Source organism: Bufo gargarizans, chromosome 11 (assembly GCF_014858855.1).
Source record: "Bufo gargarizans isolate SCDJY-AF-19 chromosome 11, ASM1485885v1, whole genome shotgun sequence".
In the NCBI taxonomy this organism is placed as follows: Eukaryota; Metazoa; Chordata; class Amphibia; order Anura; family Bufonidae; genus Bufo; species Bufo gargarizans.
This window is the reverse complement of record NC_058090.1, coordinates 70,875,632-70,895,770: the sequence shown is the minus strand read 5'-3', so window position 1 is coordinate 70,895,770 and position 20,139 is coordinate 70,875,632. Positions and strand designations below refer to the sequence as shown.

The window sequence follows — 20,139 nt, the reverse complement described above, 5'->3', positions numbered from 1 at the left end:
ATGAGGGGGGCCAGCATAAGACATATAGCATCTTATGCTGGTCCCCCTTAATGGCCCTATGTGTCCTAAACTGCGCACATAACTGGCTTTGTGTGTAAAGTATTTTACTACTGTGTGAAACAAGCTCTCTCCTATTGATAACATGGCCAGCCTCTGTACCCACTGCGCTGGCCGGAGCTGACGTCACTTAGTAACGCTCCTCCCACTTCAGGAAGCAGGAGCGTTACTAAGTGACGTCAGTCACGCGCCGGCCGGCCCAGGCCGTTCGCTGCAGTGCATTCATCGTGAAAGTGAGTACAGAGGCTGGCCATGTTATCAATAGGAGAGCGATTGTTTCACACAGTAGTAAAATACTTTACACAAAGCCAGTTATGTGTGAGGGGCCCCTTCATATATAATCGCCGCATTTTCGGGTCGGCCAAATCGCCATATCGCATTTGCCGATTATCGCGATACGATTATTTTTGCGATATCTGTTGCACCTGGAAACCTCCATCACATGGTCTGATATGGGTGTGGCTTACAGTCTGGCTGTGTTCACATTGCATTAGCTAACCTGCTATGCGGTTGTGTGGAAGCTTGGCTGTGAGCTGGATTTCATCACCTTCAGACCGTGTTCACACCATAGTTAGTGCAGTGGTAGGACCCCTTGCCATGCTGAGTGACCGTGGCGTGGTGCATGATGGGCTCCGATATCTTCCTGACAGGAATATATTGGCAAAAGTCTCAGCTTTTAATATCTGCTTGTATGACCAGCTAGTATAGTCAGTGGTATATCTGTTTGGTGTTTTTTTCAGTGATTTATATGATTGTATTTTCATCCGCACAATGCTCCTGTCTGTGTAGGATGTTTTTGTGGTGCATGTGGACCGCGCTGGCATCCTCCTTTGTATGCATTACTTGCTCGGGATGGTCGTTTGCTGCGGTCCACATGCGGTGGGATTGCTCCCCCAATGATAAACACGCTACAGTGTTTGGGGTTTGAGCAGCTCCCCCATACTTGCCACGGTAATTTTGTGGTTCACATGCGGTGGGACTGCTTGCCCAATGAAAGACACGCTACAGTGTTCGTGGTTGAGACAGTTCCCCCATATTGGCCACTGTATTTTTGTGATATCGATATATTGTGCAGCCCTAATATATAACATAATTGTTCATACCCCTGGCAAATTTTGGCTTAAAGTTACTTTTATTCAACCAACAAGCAATTTTTTGACGGGAAATTTCATAGGTGTCTTCTAAAATATAATAAGACGATGCCTGATTACTATCGGAGCGATGGGAGGAGACATCAGCTTTACTAGTGGACGTTCCTTCTCCCCGCGCTGCGATTGGACAGCGCTACAGCCAGGGAGAAGGAACGCCCACTAGTGAAGCTGATGTCTCCTCCCATCACTCCGATAGTAATCAGCAGCACGTGGAGCAGGATAGGAGACAGTAATGGGGCACTGTGGGCGAACGGACCGGCGTGTAGCCTAACAGTGAAAGTCTGGAGTCCCATATAAAGTAGTCAGTCTTTAACATAATACAGGAGACGGGTGCCGGCAGCAGAATCAGGGAGCTGCGATCAGCGGCAGTTAACCACTCAGGTGCGACACCTAAGGGGTTAACTGCCGCTAATCTGCCAGTACCCGCCTCCTGTATAAAGGGGTAATTATCATTGGTGTTGCAGTGTGCCCCCCCTCAACCCCCCATCCCATTAAAATCATTGGTGGCACAGTGCGCCGGCCCCTCTCCCCTCCCCCTCATTGGTGGTGCAGTGGCAGCTTCTGATCGGAGCCCCAGCTGTGTAAGCCTGGGGCTCCGATCGGTTACCATGGCAGCCAAGACGCTACAGAAGCCCTGGTTGCCATGGTAACATCCCTGATGCTGTGTGTACAAAGCACAGAGAAGCAGGGACAGTGTGAAGTCCTATTCACCCTGATAGAGATATCAGGCTGAATAGGACAAGGGATGAAAGATCCGAGGTTCTAGCCCCTAAGGGGGGAAATAGTTTTTAAATAAAAAGTGTAAAAAAAAAACCCCACCAAAATATGAAGTATAAATCACCCCCTTTTCCCAATTTCACAAATAAAATATATAAACATATTACATATCGCCACGTCAGAAAAGTCCAAACTATTAAAATATTTAAAAAAAATATCTAGGTGGTGAATGCCGGAACAGAAAAAAATAAAAACTGCGCGATTCGCCATTCTTAAAAATGCGGAATGCACGTGGCTTTTTTGGTTTATTTTTTTTTGCGTGGTATCGAGTATCGCAATACTTTTTGATGGTATCGAAACCGATCCAAAAATTTGGTATCGCAACAACTCTAGCGCAGACTGCTCAATAATCCACAGCAGTACTGGCAAAATATTCTGTGGACAGATGAAACCAAAGTTGAGTTGTTTGGAAGAAACACACAACACTATGTGTGGAGAAAAGAGGCACAGCACACCAACATCAAAACCTCATCCCAAATCTGAAATATGGTGGTGGGGGCATCTGGTTTGGGGCTGCTTTGCTGCGTCAGGGGCTGGACAGATTGCCATCATCGAAGGAAAAATGAATTCCCAAATTTAGCAAGACATTTTGCAGGAGAACTTAAGGCCATCTGTCCACCAGCTGAAGCTCAACAGAAGATGGGTGTTGCAACAGGACAAACGACCCAAAGCATATTAGTAAATCAACAACAGAATGGCTTAAACAGAATAAAATGCGCCTTCTGGAGTGGCCCAGTCAGAGTCCTAACCTCAACCCGATTGAGATGCTGTGGCATGACCTCAAGAAAGCGATTCACACCACACATCCCGAGAATATTGCTGAACTGAAACAGTTCTGTAAAGAGGAATGGTCAAGAATTACTCCTGACCGTTGTGCACGTCTGATCTGCAACTACAGGAAACGTTTGGTTGACGTTTTTGCTGCCAAAGGAGGTTCAACCAGTTATTTATTAAATCCAAGGGTTCACATACTTTTTCCACCTGCACTGTGAATGTTTACATGGTGTGTTCAATAAAAACATGGTAACATTTAATTTAATTATTTGTGTGTTATTAGTTTAAGCAGACTGATTGTCTAGTGTGGCGACTTAGATGAAAATCAGGACACATTTTATGACCAATTTGTGCAGAAATCTATATAATTCCAAAGGGTTCACATACTTTTTCGTGTGTGTGTGTATATATATATATATATATATATATAAAAAATATATCTCTCTCTCTATCTTTTTTTTTTCTTCACATCACCATATTCTGACCCCCAATAGCTTTTGTATAATTATGTCTACTGAGCTATGTGGGGACTCCTTTTTTCCAGAATGATGTGTAGTTTTTATAACAATTTTGAGTGTGTGTGTCTTATTGATCACATTTTACTAAATTTTTTGGTGTAAGAGAAGTGATGAAAAAATGGCAAACTTTTTTTCTGTTACGCCATTCGCCGTATTGGAAAATGGCATAAGAGGAGGCTACAATTTCCAACACTTCGTTTTTTCAAGGTTGTTCACAGTTTAGATGCCATGATCACGGCATCGAAAGACTGCAATGTCTGCGATCGACATTATTGCTGGTCACGAACATTAGCCGCGGGCCTCTGCTATTTCAAAATGTTTAAGGATCGCACCAGCACCATACATGTATGGCGTTGGTAGCGAAAGGGTTAATTGACTCCTGGCTTTGGCTTCCAAAACTGCATGCAGAAACCTGACCCTGTGGCTGTACCGTAAAGTCACACTACAAGTATGTCCAAATACTTTTGTCCATATACGAGATATGCGAGCACACATGGCCAAAAACACTGCTAGAAACCTAAAAATGGGTCAAACAGGTAAAACAAAGCAGCTTAATTAACCCACTTATTTATATATAATACTTGCCTGTGTAGCAGGACATACGGTAGTATTAAGCGTGGCCACATTATCTTTTTTCTAGAAAAAAAATGCATTAGTTACATATCCATGTACACTACTAAGAACAATGATTATGAGGAAAAAATATAAATAAAAACACACAGTTTTGATAAAAAAAAAGCAAAAGTAATATACCTCAAGACTGCTGTCATCTACAACAAGTGGCAGGCTTTCCTTACATCGTATCTGAAAACCATAGAAGTTAGTCATCATTTCATTGCATAAAAGAATAAACATATAAAACATGATGGTGTTCCTCAGTGTACTATATTATATGTGATAAAATGTTAATAGATTAACCCAAATTCACTTTAACCCCTTGCCGACATATGACGTAATGCCGCATTTTTACATTCTATTACGCCATGGTGATCGGACGGGCACCAAAGCGGTGCATGCCCGATCACTGCAGGGGCCCGGCAGTCCCCGATAGCGGGGCCCCTGCTGTCTCCGCCAGCATCTCTGTAAAAGCCGATGCCGGCAGATTAACCCCTTCTATGCCACGGTCAGCGCTAACCACAGTATAGAAGGTGCATGCGGTGGATGAGTAAGCCCATCGGGTCCCCGCGATGATGTGGCGGGGGCCCGATGGGTGACAAGGCAGCCCGATGCCATGCACAGGCTGCCCAATGCCTTGCACGGCATCAGGACCTGCCTTCTACGGGGGCTTCAGGCTGGGTCTCCTAGGCAACCTGTTAGTGTATTACACTGAGTAATACACTAACAGGCAATGCATTACATTACAGATGTATTGTAATGCATTGCATAGGGAATCAGACCCCAAAAAAAAAAAAAAAAAAGTGCCAAAACAACCACTTTTTTGGTCGTCTTGCTCCATAAAGTGTAATGAAAAAATATATATGTACCCAATAAAAAACAAACTCTTCCTGCAAAAAACGAGCCCCTGCAAAAGACGATAGACAGAAAAAAAATAATAATATGGAGTTCAGAAAAGACACATTTATTTATTTTTTAAAATGCTATGTAAAACTGAAACAAAGTTGACATATTTGATATCATTGCGTCCGTAACAACCTGCTCTATAAAAATAGCACATGATTTACCCTGTCAGATGAATGTTGTAAAAAATAAAAACGGCCTCCTTGGTTCATAAAAAACATAAGAAAGAGAAATTAAAATCATATACTGGGTAACTTCTACTGCTGAGCGAAAGAGAGCATCCTGACCATCCTGTGTTACAGTTTGGTATTAGAATTGCTCTGTGGCTGCAGCGGGTGGTGAAAACTGCCCAACGCATCACAGGGACCCAACTTCCTGCCATTTAGGATGATCACAAGAAGAGATGCCTATGCTGAGCATGCATCATTCTTAGGGACTCCTCTTATCCTGCCAATAAACTCTTCCAGCTCTTTTCCTCTAGAAGCCGCTACAGGACCCTTCAGACTATAACCAGCAGGTCTAGGAACAGCTTCTTTCCCACAGCTGTCAATCTACTGAACTCAGTCCCCCAATTAACCTTTCCATCCACACTCATTTAACCCTCTACACTTCTCCCCTCCATCCCTCCCATTACTATGACCGTCATTCATTCTTAATATTCACTGTATGTTAACATTGGTTACTGTTCTAGTTTGGGAGACTATGATGGCATAAGTCTCTGTTATATACATATACATCAGCATATCCGTGTATATGTATACATCAGCACATCTGTATATTTGTCAATAGTACATCTGTATATTTGCTCTCTGTATAGCAATAGAAACACCTGTATACTTAACCTATTTGCACATAACTATTCCTACCTTCTAGACTACCCGTATCTGTATATAACTAGTTTTTATTGCACTTGCTGCTCTTTGCACTTCCGATTAGATGCAAACTGTATTTCGTTACTCTGTATTTATATATGTGTGTAATGACAATAAAGTTGAATCAAACCAAAAATTTAATCTGTACCCCCAAAATAGTACCAATAAAACTGGTATCGTATCCCCTAGTTTCCAAAATAGGGTCACTTTTTGGGAGTTGCTACTGTAAGGGTGCATCAGGGGGGCTTCAAATGGGACATGGCATTTAAAAACCAGTCCAGCAAAATCTGCCTTCCAAAAACCATATGGCGCTTCTTTTCTTCTGCGCCCTTCCATCAGTTTACGACCACATTTTGGGTTTTTCTGTAAACTGCAGAATCAGGGTTATAAATATTGAGTTTTGTTTGGCTGGTCCTTAAAAAAGGTTTCGGAAATTTTCTTAAAAATTTTAAGAAATTCTTCTAAAATTCTAGGCGTTCTAATGTCCTAAAAAAATAAAATGACATTTACAAAATGATGCCAACTTAAAGTAGACAGATGGGAAATGTTAAGTAATAAATATTTTATGAGGCAGTGATTCTCATTTAAAAGCACAGAAATTGAAATTTTGAAAATTGTGAATTTGGGATTTTTTCATAAATAAGGGAGAAACACTGGCCCAGGGTAGAAGTGTTATTTCCTACCATCTTCACCATTTATGGTATATTGACAGCATAAGGCTACATGCACACGACCGTGCCGTTTTTTTTGCGGTCCGCAAAAAACGGAAGCCGTCTGTGTGCCTTCCGCAATTCGCAGAACGGAACGGGCGGCCATTGATATAACTGTCAGTTTTGCGGACAAAAAAAGGACACGTTATACAGGTCCTTCTCAAAAAATCTGCATATTGTGATAAAGTTCATTATTTTCTGTAATGTACTGATAAACATTAGACTATCATATATGTTAGATTCATTACACACCAACTGAAGTAGTTCAAGCCTTTTATTGTTTTAATATTGATGATTTTGGCATACAGCTCATGAAAACCCAAAATTCCTATCAAAAAAAATTAGCATATTTCATCCGACCAATAAAAGAAAAGTGTTTTTAATACAAAAAAAAGTCAACCTTCAAATAATTATGTTCAGTTATGCACTCAATACTTGGTCGGGAATCCTTTTGCAGAAATGACTGCTTCAATGCGGCGTGGCATGGAGGCAATCAGCCTGTGGCACTGCTGAGGTGTTATGGAGGCCCAGGATGCTTCGATAGCGGCCTTAAGCTCATCCAGAGTGTTGGGTCTTGCGTCTCTCAACTTTCTCTTCCCAATATCCCACAGATTCTCTATGGGGTTCAGGTCAGGAGAGTTGGCAGGCCAATTGAGCACAGTAATACCATGGTCAGTAAACCATTTACCAGTGGTTTTGGCACTGTGAGCAGGTGCCAGGTCGTGCTGAAAAATGAAATCTTCATCTCCATAAAGCTTTTCAGCAGATGGAAGCATGAAGTGCTCCAAAATCTCCTGATAGCTAGCTGCATTGACCCTGCCCTTGATAAAATACAGTGGACCAACACCAGCAGCTGACATGGCACCCCAGACCATCACTGACTGTGGGTACTTGACACTGGACTTCAGGCATTTCCCTCTCCCCAGTCTTCCTCCAGACTCTGGCACCTTGATTTCCGAATGACATGCAAAATTTGCTTTCATCCGAAAAAAGTACTTTGGACCACTGAGCAACAGTCCAGTGCTGCTTCTCTGTAGCCCAGGTCAGGCGCTTCTGCCGCTGTTTCTGGTTCAAAAGTGGCTTGACCTGGGGAATGCGGCACCTGTAGCCCATTTCCTGCACACGCCTGTACACGGTGGCTCTGGATGTTTCTACTCCAGACTCAGTCCACTGCTTCCGCAGGTCCCCAAAGGTCTGGAATCGGTCCTTCTCCACAATCTTCCTCAGGGTCCGGTCACCTCTTCTCGTTGTGCAGCGTTTTCTGCCACACTTTTTCCTTCCCACAGACTTCCCACTGAGGTGCCTTGATACAGCACTCTGGGAACAGCCTATTCGTTCAGAAATTTCTTTCTGTGTCTTACCCTCTTGCCCGAGTGTGACAATGATGGCCTTCTGGACAGCAGTCAGGTCGGCAGTCTTACCCATGATTGCGGTTTTGAGTAATGAACCAGGCTGGGAGTTTTTAAAAGCCTCAGGAATCTTTTGCAGGTGTTTAGAGATAATTAGTTGATTCAGATGATTAGGTTAATAGCTCGTTTAGAGAACCTTTTCATGATATGCTAATTTTTTTAGATCGGAATTTGGGGTTTTCATGAGCTGTATGCCAAAATCATCAATATTAAAACAATAAAAGGCTTGAACTACTTCAGTTGGTGTGTAATGAATCTAAAATATATGAAAGTCTAATGTTTATCAGTACATTACAGAAAATAATGAACTTTATCACAATATGCTAATTTTTTTTAGAAGGACCTGTGTATATATATATATTTTTTTAATGAACGGGTCCGCATCCGAGCCGCCAAAACGGCGGCTCAGATGCGGACCCAAACAACGGCCGTGTGCATGAGGCCCAAGTCCGATAGGTGCAAATCCTAGAGTGGGATGAGCACTTGTCTTGAGAACAGGGCCAGTCTCGCATCAGTTGTTAAAAGGTGTCAGTTGTGAATGGTGAAGTGGTCGTCCATGTGCGCCTCTCTGGACATGGTAAGAAGTATAAGTGGGGCGGAAAATCACAGTTGGCATAGCTGACAGGCCAAATGTAATTGCATTGAAGGTGTTAAAAGTCTGTACAGCCTAGTTAAAGGGGTTGTCTGGGCAATATCAGATCAGCGGGGGTCTGACACCCCCGTCGATCAGCAGTAGGGGTGAGACGGTGCGCACAGGTAGTCTCCCTTCTTTCTTCCTGTTCACTGCTGTATGTCTATAGGATGTAGCTCTATGGGCGTACGCCCATTTTCAGCAGTCCCACAGAAATTAATAGAGGACGGCCATGCACGCGTGGTGCATCCTCCTACACTTTGCGGGCTCCGTTCTAAGGATAGGTGTGGGTCCCAGAGTGATATGCCCCCAATGTCCAAGATGTGACAACCTCTTTAAGCTCAAAAAAAATATCTAAATATCTCTCAGTTGTCAATAAGTCTGTCTTCATACCTGAGGTTTCGTTGGATTTTCACAGTAAGAAATTTGGTTTGAGTTTCTGGTGAAGGAGCCTGTCCACCCAGGACGTATAGTAAAGGAAGGACCAGAGCCAAGATAATTGAACATATTATCTTTCTACAAAAAGAAGTAAGGAATGCTCCACGTTAAGATATTTACAAAAGCAGATGGATGCAAGTGCTAAATTATATTTGTAGAATAAAAACACTTCCAAGTCAACCAATCCCTAAAAAATACTGAGAAGAAATCAATGGTCCATTGTCAATCACACAATACACAAATCACACAGTACAGCCAGGGTTGTGCTGGCTCCTTAATAAAATAAAAACATGCAGATACCCTTTAACTGTAAAAAGAAAATGTAACATGTAAATCCAACATGAGCTACAGGCAGCATGTTACAGAGCAGGAGGAGCTTGAAAGAGTCAGATTGACTTCATTGTTACATGTGTTGTTGATCTTAGGAGGCTCTCCAACCACAGAGATCTGCATTGCCTAAACATCTATTATGTCGGTCTCCTTGTGGAAGAGAGGACGCTCAGCCTTGCTGATCTAGAATCAAAGTTGAGAGAGTTCACTTCCAAGTTGGGACTGAGGTCATGGATGCTTGTGGCTTGCAGAACTCAGCAGAGAGAATCTCCTCTTGATCTTCATGCACAAGCACCGATGCCATTTTCTGTATTGCTCAATTCCTATCTTATGTGGATAAAGCCTACTAAGATCAACCACACATGCGCTGATGAAGTCTCACTAGTTTAAGCGTGATATTTCAGGGCCAGGCATCCGAACAGTGACAATGCCTAGTCCTGTCAATCAGGACACGAGAGGGAGTGGCGACAAGTGAGAGGAGAATGGAAAGCTGTGATCCGAGGGGTTAGGAGAGTCAGCACTCCGATCACATAATTTGCTTAAGGATCAGGGCTCATTCAGATGGCCATTGTTGCTTTCCTCATCTGATCTGCAATTTTGCGGATTAGGCTACTTTCACACTGGCGTTTATGGGTCTGCTTGTGAGATCCGTTTAAGGGCTCTCACAAGCGGCCCAGTTCAGCCCCAATGCATTCTGAATAGATAAGGATCTGTTCAGAATGCATCAATTTGGCTGTGTTTGGTCTCCATTGCGTTTTGAGGCAGTCACTAAAACGCAGCTTGCAGCGTTTTGGTGTCCGCCTGACGATGCAGAGCCAAACGGATCCTTCCTGACTTACATTGTAAGTCAACTGGGACGGATCCGTTTTTTTATGAATAATTCAAACAGATCCTTTTTGAACGGATACAAGAGTTTGCATTATCGGTACGGATCCGTCTGTGCCGATACAAGACAGATCCGCACCGAACGCCAGTGTGAAAGTAGCCCAAGATGCGGACCTATTCACTTCTAGGGGACCCCAAAAGATATGCTATGCACCATGTGTGTTGTCTGCATCTTATTTTTCAAATAAAACTACATTTCTATATAAATTTTTCTCAAAATTTATTGTTATACATGTCTTTGATAAAAAAAAAATGCAATAAGTGTATATTTATTGGTTTGGGTAAAAGTTATAGCGTTTACAAACTATAGTGAAAAAATGTGAATTTACGCAATATGACTTTCTGAGCACCTGTCATGTTTCCTGAGGTTCTACAATGCCCAGACAGTAGAAACACCCCACAAATGACCCAATTTCGGAAAGCAGACACCCTAAGGTATTCACTGATGGGCATAGTGAGTTCATGGAAGTTTATATTTTTTTGTCACAAGTTAGCGGAAAATTTTTTTTTTTTCCTACAAAGTCTCTTATTCCACTAACTTGTGACAAAAAATAAAATTTTACATGAACTCACCATACCCCTTACGGAATACCTTGGCGGGTGTCTTCTTTCCAAAATGGGGTCACTTGTGGGGTATTTATACTGCCCTGGCATTTTAGGGGTCCTAAAGCATGAGAAGTAGTTTGGAATCCAAATGCGTAAAAAATGCCCTGTGAAATCGTAAAGATACTCATTGGCATTTTTTGCCCCTTTGCGCACCTAGGCTGCAAAAAAGTGTCACACATGTGGCATCGCCGTACTCAGGAGAAGTAGGGCAATGTGTTTTGGGGTGTATCTCTGTAAAAGACAACTTTTCCCATTTTTCTTATACAAAGTTGTCATTTTACAGAGATTTCTCTCACCCAGCATGGGTATATGTAAAAATACATGCCAAAACACATTGCCCTACTTCTCCTGAGGTCGGCGATACCACATGTGACACTTTTTTGCAGCCTAGGTGCGCAAAGGGGCCGAAAGTCCAACGAGTACCTTTAGGCTTTACAGGGTTCCTCACAATTTAGCCCCGCCCAAAATGGCAGAACAGTAAACACACCCCACAAGTGACCCCATTTCGGAAAGTAGACACCCCAAGGTATTCGCTGAGGGGCATATTGAGTCCATGAAAGATAGAACTTTTTGTCACAAGTTAGCGGAAAGGGAGACTTTGTGAGAAAAACCAAAAAAAATATCAATTTCCACTAACTCATCAAATTCTATGAGAAAGAAAGAAAGAAAGAAAGAAAGAAAGATCCAATACGGTATATTATATCTCTTCAGAACTAGAGGGTATCGAGAAAACCAATTACCGGTAAGCAATATTGTTTTCCCCTCACCCATGACGGCACCCCATGCGAGATAGACTATTAATGAGGAAATTATGGAGGGACCAGTGCCTGAAGCACCTTCCTACCAAAGGCGATATCCGCTTGAAGTTGGAGCCTGTAATGCTTTAAGAATGTGGAGAACTCCACGTTGTTGCTCTACAAATTTGAGCCAGAGAGGCATCTGCCTTCTCGGCTCAGGACATAGCCACCGCACAGGGTGTGCTAGGTAGGCCTTGGAAATGGCCCTTTTGACCCATCTGGCAATGACTGCCGTGGACACTTTCCACCCCTTATTTCTACCCCAAAACTGGATAAGGAGATTTTCTTCCAACCTCCAGGCCGAGGTAGACTCCAAATAAGTTAACAGACTCTTAACGTCCAGGCAATGATACTCCCTTTCTAAATCATTGGAAGGATTTGTGCAGAAAGATGGAAGGATAACATCATGACTTCTATGGAAGTCCGTAACCACTTTTGGCTGAAAGGACGGGAGTGGCCTCGACCTAACCAAATCCCCCTTTCAGTCTCCACACTGCCAGGTGCAAGATTTTTGGATTGGGATGCAGGATCGGGCCTTGCTACAATAGATCCTCCTGAGGAGGCAGAATCTGGGAGGGGGAGGGGCTATCGCTAAGTCTAGGAGGCTGGAGTACCAGGATATTTTCAGCCATACTGGGGCAACTAGGGTAATTATCGCTCTCTCCCTCTGGACTTTCTTTAGGACCTGTGGAATTAGGGAAAAAGGAGGGAAGGCATAACCCTCCTCCTGACACCAGTCCTGTGCCAATCTGTCTAGAGCTGTTGGATTGTCCGAACGATTTAGGGAGAAGAATCTCTCTACTTTTTTGTTCTCCTTCCCCTCCCCACTATGTTCTCCTTCCCTTTTATGTGGGCTGCTGACAGGGACAGATGTTTCTGTTCTGCCAGCTGGAAAATCTGGTGACAAAGTTTTGGCAGAGAAGGTACCCTCGTTCCACCTTGATGGTTGACGTATGCGACTATTGTTGAGTTGTCAGAGTCTTGAATTATTTTCTTGTGGGATATGCCCGGAACTATTGCTTTTAACGGCATTTCCACTGCCTTTAGCTCTTTGATGTTTGAGATGGCTTTCCTGGTGTTCAAATCCCACCTCCCTTGCCAGCCTTTGTTCTCCGAGTGAGCTCCCCACCCCCATGGGCTGGCATCCGTAGTTATTAGTATCGGATCCTGAAAAGACCAGGGTACCCCTGCTAAAAGATTCTTAGGCACTGTCCACCAAAGGAGAGACATCCTCGCTTCCGAGGATAAATGGAAAGTCTGATCTAATGACTGTTTGTAACCGTCCCATTGGTAGCTTCCTTGTATGGGCCTGCGCATATGGGACTGCCAGAATTGTTGCAGTCAGGTGGCCTAGTACTGCAATCACCCTTCTGAACGAACAAAGGTAAGATCTGAAAAGATCCCAAACATGTTCCCTGATGGAAATTACCTGGGAATCTAACAGGATGCCTAAAAACACACAGGTCTGAGATTGTGACAGGCAAGACTTTTCCCAATTTATTTTCCAGCCCAGGTTTTTTTTTTTTTGTTTTTTTTAACAGGGAGCAGGAAACACTGATGTTTTGGTTTAATTTTCCTTTTGTTTGGGAAATAAACAGGAAGTTGTCTAGATATGGCAGCAATGTAACCCCTGACAATCTTAGAAAGAAAGCCACCTCCGCAATCACTTTTGTAAAGATTCTGGGGGCTTGTGAAACCCCAAAAGGTAGGGCTTTGTACTGCAGGTGTAGACACTCTCCCTGAACCCAGACCGCCGCCCTTAAAATTTTTGGGGAGGACGCATGAATTGGCACATAGTAATATGCTCCTAGAGTCGCCATCCAGCAATTTCTTGATAAGAGATCTATGGTTGATCTTATGGTCTCCATGCGAAACTTCTTGTATTTGAGAAACCTGTTTAAGTTTAAGTTTAGGATTACTCGGAAGGAGTCATTGGGTTTTTTCACTATTTAAAAAAAAAAAAAAGGGAGGAGAGTAAAATCCCTTGCCCCTCTCTGCCTGTGGAACCGGGACTACTACCCCCTTGCGTAGAAGAAGCAACACCTCTGACTCTAAGGCCTGTTTTTTTTATTTGGTCCTTGGGGCAGTCTGTCTGAACGAATGAATCCCGGGGAAGGGTCAGAAATTCCAACCGGAACCCCTCTCCAATCCCTCCCAGGATTCAACCATTTTTGGTTACCGTTTTCCAGGCTGGGAGAAAAAGAGATAATCTTCCCCCTACCTGGGATTTGGCATCATTGCTTATCCTTAGGTCTTGGGTCCTGGGGCTTAAAAAGGAAACCTCCGGATTTCTTAGGAAATCTATCCTTTTCCCTTCTGTCGTACTGTCCACCCCTTTGTTTTTTATTTTGGTATCTACGAAAAAAAGGGGGGGCCTTGAGGAACTGGAAAGCCCTTCTTTTTGTCTGAGGCTTTTTCAAGTATGTCGTCAAGAGATGACTCAAAAAGTCTGTCACCTTCACAAGGGATGGAGCACAGTCTGGCCTTCGAGCCCTGATCTGCTTTCCAGTATTTCAGCCAGATAACTCTCCTAGCCACATTAGACATGGCGGATGATCTGGCCGAAAACCTAATCATATCCGTGGAGGCATCTGCTAAAAAGTCAGCGGCTTTAAAAAAAAGGTAGAAAGGGAGGCCAAAACTTCCTCTCTTGGCTTCTTTTCACTGAGATGCTGTTCTAACTGTTCCAACCAGATATGCAGTGATCTTGAAACCCATGATCCTGCGACAGCATGTCTCAGGCAGGCAGAGGTCGATTCCCACACCTTTTTAAAATGAATATCCGCTTTTTTGTCTAAAGGGTCAGACAGGCTACCCAAATCATCAAACGGTAGAGCAGACTTCTTGGCGATCTTTGCTACCGGGGCGTCTACTGTAGGGGCCTTATCCCAAATAGCTGCTTCTTTCTTATCAAAGGGATATTTCCTTTCAACTGAGTTTGGGATAAAAAACTTCCTATCAGGATTTTTCCATTCCTTTTTAATTAATGCTTGGGCGTTTTCATGAATGGTGAAGACCCTATGCTTCCGGGGGCCTAATCCCTGAAAAGCTAGATCTGCTGTTGACTTAGCCTATTTCACATCCTCAAGTTGCATTGTAGCTCTGACAGCTTTAAAGAGGACCTTTCACCAGAATAAAACTTCTAAAGTAACTATACAGGCATGTAGAGCGGTGCCTAGGGACCCCCCTGCACTTACTGTTATACCTGGGCGCCACTCCGTTCTCCCGTTAATGCCTCCGGTATCTTTACAGTTAGGCTCCACCCAGGGGAACCTGCCGGCGCCTCCTTCTCCCATGCTGCAGCGCTGGCCAATCACAGCGCTCAGCTCATAGCCCGAGAGGCTTTTTTCTCTCTCAGGCTAATCTCGCGTCCCAGCTGCAGACGAGAACCATCTTTAGAACTTCCCAGGAACTTCATATCTGGAGGAGAGGAAACCTGAACTGGTGCTTGGTGGGGGGTGTGAACCTGTTATCTTCTCAGGTTTCCTGTCCCGGATGGGAGGTCCCTGGTCGCATGGGGTGCTGTGATGGGTGAGGGGAATATATATATATTTTTTGCACAAGTTAGCGGAAAAAGATTTTATTTTTATTTTTTCTCTTACAAAGTCTCATATTCCACTAACTTGTGACAAAAAACACAATTGTACATGAACTCGCCATGCCCCTCACGAAATACCTTGGGGTGTCTTCTTTCCAAAATGGGGTCACTTGTGGGGTATTTATACTGCCCTGACATTTTAGGGGCCCTAAAACGTGAGAAGAAGTCTGGAATATAAATGTCTAAAAATATTTACGCATTTGGATTCCGTGAGGGGTATGGCGAGTTCATGCGAGATTAAATTTTTTTGTCACAAGTTAGTGGAATGTGAGACTTTGTAAGAAAAAATAAACTTGTGCCACAAAAAAAAAAAATTGAACTATGAACTAGCTATGCCCCTCAAAAGTGATCTTAATAGCGCCGCAGCGATTTTATGGTGTTTTTGCAGGGATCAGAAAAAAAAAAAAAAAAAAAATCTGTCACTGCGGTGGGGCAGACTGAACGCAAGTGTGCGCACAAGATCAGGCCTGATCGGGCGAACACTGCGTTTTTTGTAGAGCCTATAGAACATGTCCTATATAGTTCTGGCAATGTGAGGATCCGCAAAATGCGGAAAGCACATTGCCGGTGTCCGTGTTTTGCACGTCTGAATAGAGCCTTACAGGGGGGTGATCAGGGAGTCTATATTGGGGGGGGGAATCAGGGGTTAATAAGCGACAGGGGGGGCGTGGTGTAGTGTAGTGCTTGGTGCACTACAACAAAACAGCGTCTGATATACCTTTCAAGGGTTAAAAAGAAATTGCATCTACAGCCTGCCAATGAATGATCGCCGCTGGCAGGCTCTAGATCAACTCCTTTACCTTCCGATCCTGTGAGCGCGCGTTCACAAGAAATCTCGCGTCTCGCGAGAGGACGCGCCGATGCGTCAACAAGGAATAACCCAGCCGCCCGCAGGACGCATCCCTGCATTAGGCGGTCGGGAGGCGGTTAAAGGGCTTCTATGACCCCACTAAAGTAATTTTTCAGTCGGCGCAGGCGCACTGAGAAGAGGACGCTCGCTCGACCGCTCCCTCCTGACTGCGCCTGTGCCAGGTGTAGATGTGACATCATCTGTGCAGAAGACAGATGCGGCTCAGGCGCCAGATTTAGAAGGCAGACAGGGGAAGCCAGAGGACGAGAGCACTCGCTGGCCCTGTCAATCAACAGGACGAGGGGGAGTTTATTTGAAAGGAGGATGCGGCTGCTACCAGCAAGTAGACGCCCTACTTGCTGGTAGAGAGGTAATTTACATATTATAAAAGTGAGTTTTTTGAAGAAACTACTGAATGAAAAAGAGTAAGAGGACTATATATAGATAAATCGCAGTATAAGGATTTAAAGTAGCCCAAAAATGAAAAATAACTTTAGTGGGGTGAGAGAAGCCGGATTGCGTTTCAGAGTCGGTCGATTTGTTCCTCCTTGACGCGCTGGCGTGACATCTCACGAGACGCGAGATTTCCTGTGAACGCGCGCACACAGGAGTGCGCGTTCACAGGATCGGGAGGTAAACTAATTCATCTACAGCCTGCCAGCGGCGATAGATTTTTTAACCCTTGAAAGGTATATCAGACGCTGTTTTGTTAACAGCGTCTGATATACCTGCTACCTGTTCCTCTGGTGGTCCCTTTTGCTTGGATCAACCACCAGAGGACACAGGCAGCTCTTTAAGTAGCACAAAACACCACTACACTACACCACCCACCTCCCTGTCACTTATTAACCCCTTACTAACCCCTGATCACCCCCCCCCCCCCGCCCCGTCATTGATCACCCCCCTGTAAGGCTCCATTCAGACATCTGTATGTGTTTTGCGGATCCGCAAAACACAGACACCGGCAATGTGCTTTCCGCATTTTGCAGATCCGCACATTGCCAGAACTATATAGAATATGCCTTTTCTTGTCCGCAATTGCAGACAAGAATAGGACATGTTCTATAGGCTCTATAAAAAAAACGCAGTGTTCGCCCGATCAGGCCTGATCTTGTGCGCACACTTGCGTTCAGTCCGCCCAACCACAGTGACAGAAATTATTTTTTTTCTGATCACTGCAAAAACACCGTAAAATAGCTGCGGCGCTATAAAAAGATCGCTTTTGAGGGGCATGGCGAGTTCATAGAAGAAATTTTTTTTGGGCACAAGTTAGCAGAAATTGTTTTTTTTTTTTCTTTCTTACAAAGTCTCATATTCCACTAACTTGTGACAAAAAATAAAATCTCACATGAACTCACCATACTCCTCACGGAATCCAAATGTGTAAAAAATTTTTGACATTTATATTCCAGACTTCTCACACTTTAGGGCCCCTAAAATGCCAGGGCAGTATAAATAACCCACAAGTGACCCCATTTTGGAAAGAAGACACCAAGGTATTCCATGAGGGGCATGGCGGAAAATGATTTTTTACTTTTTTTTTGTCTTACAAAATCATTTTCCGCTAACTTGTGCCAAAAAAATAAATAAATAAATAAATAAAAATATTCTAGGAACTCGCCATGCCCCTTACGGAATACCTTGGGGTGTCTTCTTTCCAAAATGGGGTCACATGTGGGGTATTTATACTGCCCTGGCATTTTAGGGGCCCTACAGCGTGAGAAGAAGTCTGGAATCCAAATGCCTAAAACTGCTCTCCTAAAAGGTACTCATTGGAATTTGGGCCCCTTTGCGCACCTAGGCTGCAAAAAAGTGTCACCCATGTGGTATCGCCGTACTCAGGAGAAGTAGGGCAATGTGTTTTGGGGTGTATTTTTACATATACTCATGCTGGGTGAGAGAAATATCTCTGTCAAATGACAACTTTGTATAAAAAAATAAAAATGGGACAAGTTGTCTTTTAGAGAGATATTTCTCTCACCCAGCATGGGTATATGTAAAAATACACCCCCAAAACACATTGCCCTACTTCTTCTGAGTACGTGGATACCACATGTGTGACACCTTTTTGCAGCCTATGTGCACAAAGGGGCCCCAATTCTAAAGAGTATCTTTATGATTTCACAGGGCATTTTTTACGCATTTGGATTCCAAACTACTTCTCACGCTTCAGGTCCCCTAAAATGACAGGGCAGTATAACTACCCCACAAGTAAGTGACCCCATTTTGGAAAGAAGACACCCCAAGGTATTCCTTGACAGGTATGGTGAGTTCATGTAAAATAAAAAATAAAAATTGTCACAGGTTAGTGGAATATGAGACTTTGTAAGAAAAAAAAAAAAAAAAAAAAAATTTCCGCTAACTTGTGACAAAAAATAAAAAAAAATTCCATGAACTCACTATGCCCATCAGCGAATACCTTAGGGTGTCTACTTTCCGAAATGGGGTCATTTGTGCGGTGTTTCTACTGTCTGGGCATTGTAGAACCTCAGGAAACATGACAGGTGCTCAGAAAGTCAGAGCTGCTTCAAATTGCGGAAATTCACATTTTTGTACCATAGTTTGTAAACGCTATAAGTTTTACCCAAACCAACACTTATTGCATTTTTTTTTAAATCAAAGACATGTAGAACAATACATTTTGAGAAAAATTTATATAGAAATGTAGTTTTATTAGAAAAATTTTACAACCGAAAAATCATTTTTTTGCAAAAATTTTGATTAATATAAAAAAAAAAAAAAAAATGTCAGCAATGAAATACCACCAAATGAAAGCTCTATTAGTGAGAAGAAAAGGAGGTAAAATTCATTTGGGTGGTAAGTTGTATGACCGAGCAATAAACCGTGAAAGCTGTAAATGAATGAATATATAAAATAAAGAAATATGTAAAAAGTAATACATAGAAAATGATCAAATAAGTGTACTTTCTGTGTAACCTGTTTTCTGAAAACTTCATGCAGGAATGTACTTTTTGGCGTTAATTTTGACTACTGAAACTCTTTGACTGCTGCCATAATTTGTTACTTCCATCGCAAAGATACACAGTGGGGCTTCCATAAAATCAAACTTTCCTATCAAAAAATGCTGGTGACAAACCTTAAATGCAGAAATTTCATTGTAGCAGTTGCAATGACGCAAGTACCAAGTGATGTTAAAATTACTGCAGGGTTTCTGACCACCTTCAACTAAGAGAAAAAAAATGAAAACATAAGAGGTAGCATTTTTAACCAGGTTTGAATACGTTGATTTAAAATAATAATAATAATAATAATAATAATAATAATAATAATAATAAAAACCAAAACATTAGGCATTTTATTTTTGTGCCACAGTCACTCTTGCCTTTGGCTTAAACAAAAAAATAAATAAAAATTGATAGATATATATCTCTATATATCTTGAGAAAAATAGGACTGCACTCCAGATGAAAGTGAAAAATAAGTGGAACTTTATTCACCCATGATATGGCAACTTTGCGACGTTTCGGCTCACAAGAGCCTTCTTCCAGCATAGAAACAGTGAAAATGACGACATATAAAGGCATGTCTAAGGAAAAGTGTTAGGAAAAGTCACACCGATTTACCGGTTTCCAGACATTTTGGATCCCTTCATCATGGTGAACGGGATCTAAGATGCTGGATAATTGACCATATTGCAATGCCCAGGAGAGGTGGCGACCGTCTGGCAATCTTGAAAAAGCGAGAATTGGGCCCCATGCACACAGCCGTTGTTCACGGCCATGTGCGGGCCGTGGAACCGTGGCCTGGATCCCTCCTGAGAGCAGGAGCGCACGGCGTCACTGGTTGCTATGACGCCGTGCGCTCCCTGCTGCCGGCACAGTACAGTAATACACTGGTACACTGGCCGTGCGCTCCTGCTCTCAGGAGGAATCCAGGCCGCGGTTCCACGGCCGTGTGCATGGGGCCTTAAGATGGATTCATGTCCTTGATAGTCTGCACCCAATAGGGCTTAATGTAGAATTTAGATGAAAAGTCTGTTTTGAGGCTGAACCAGATTTTCCCTGTATGTGTTGTTCTTCCTTCTTAGTTTGGTATATCTGTGCCTTGAAACGGTGATAATACCAAAAATGTATATTATACGGAGTAATTAATCTGTAGTTAATCTTAATTTTTTCTTTGCCTTTTAGAACTATACTGTAATTTTATAAGAAGCTTGGATGGAGATCGTTGAACTGGCCCTCTTTGATGATAATGGAA

The 20,139-nt window shown here is 43.0% G+C and overlaps 1 protein-coding gene across 2 annotated transcripts in view; it reads right to left on the bottom strand.

Annotated features, from left to right (window-relative positions):
* Positions 1 to 20,139, bottom strand: part of TMEM87A (transmembrane protein 87A) — a 260,059-nt gene that overhangs the window by 224,136 nt on the left and 15,784 nt on the right. For both annotated transcript variants that reach the window (XM_044271690.1, XM_044271691.1), the window contains exons 3-6: positions 19,019 to 19,107; positions 8,811 to 8,933; positions 4,031 to 4,081; positions 3,863 to 3,913 (exon numbers count right to left, since the gene is read on the bottom strand). In XM_044271690.1, coding sequence (XP_044127625.1) covers positions 3,863 to 3,913; positions 4,031 to 4,081; positions 8,811 to 8,933; positions 19,019 to 19,107 — 314 coding nt within the window. The remainder of the gene's footprint in view (positions 1 to 3,862; positions 3,914 to 4,030; positions 4,082 to 8,810; positions 8,934 to 19,018; positions 19,108 to 20,139) is intronic.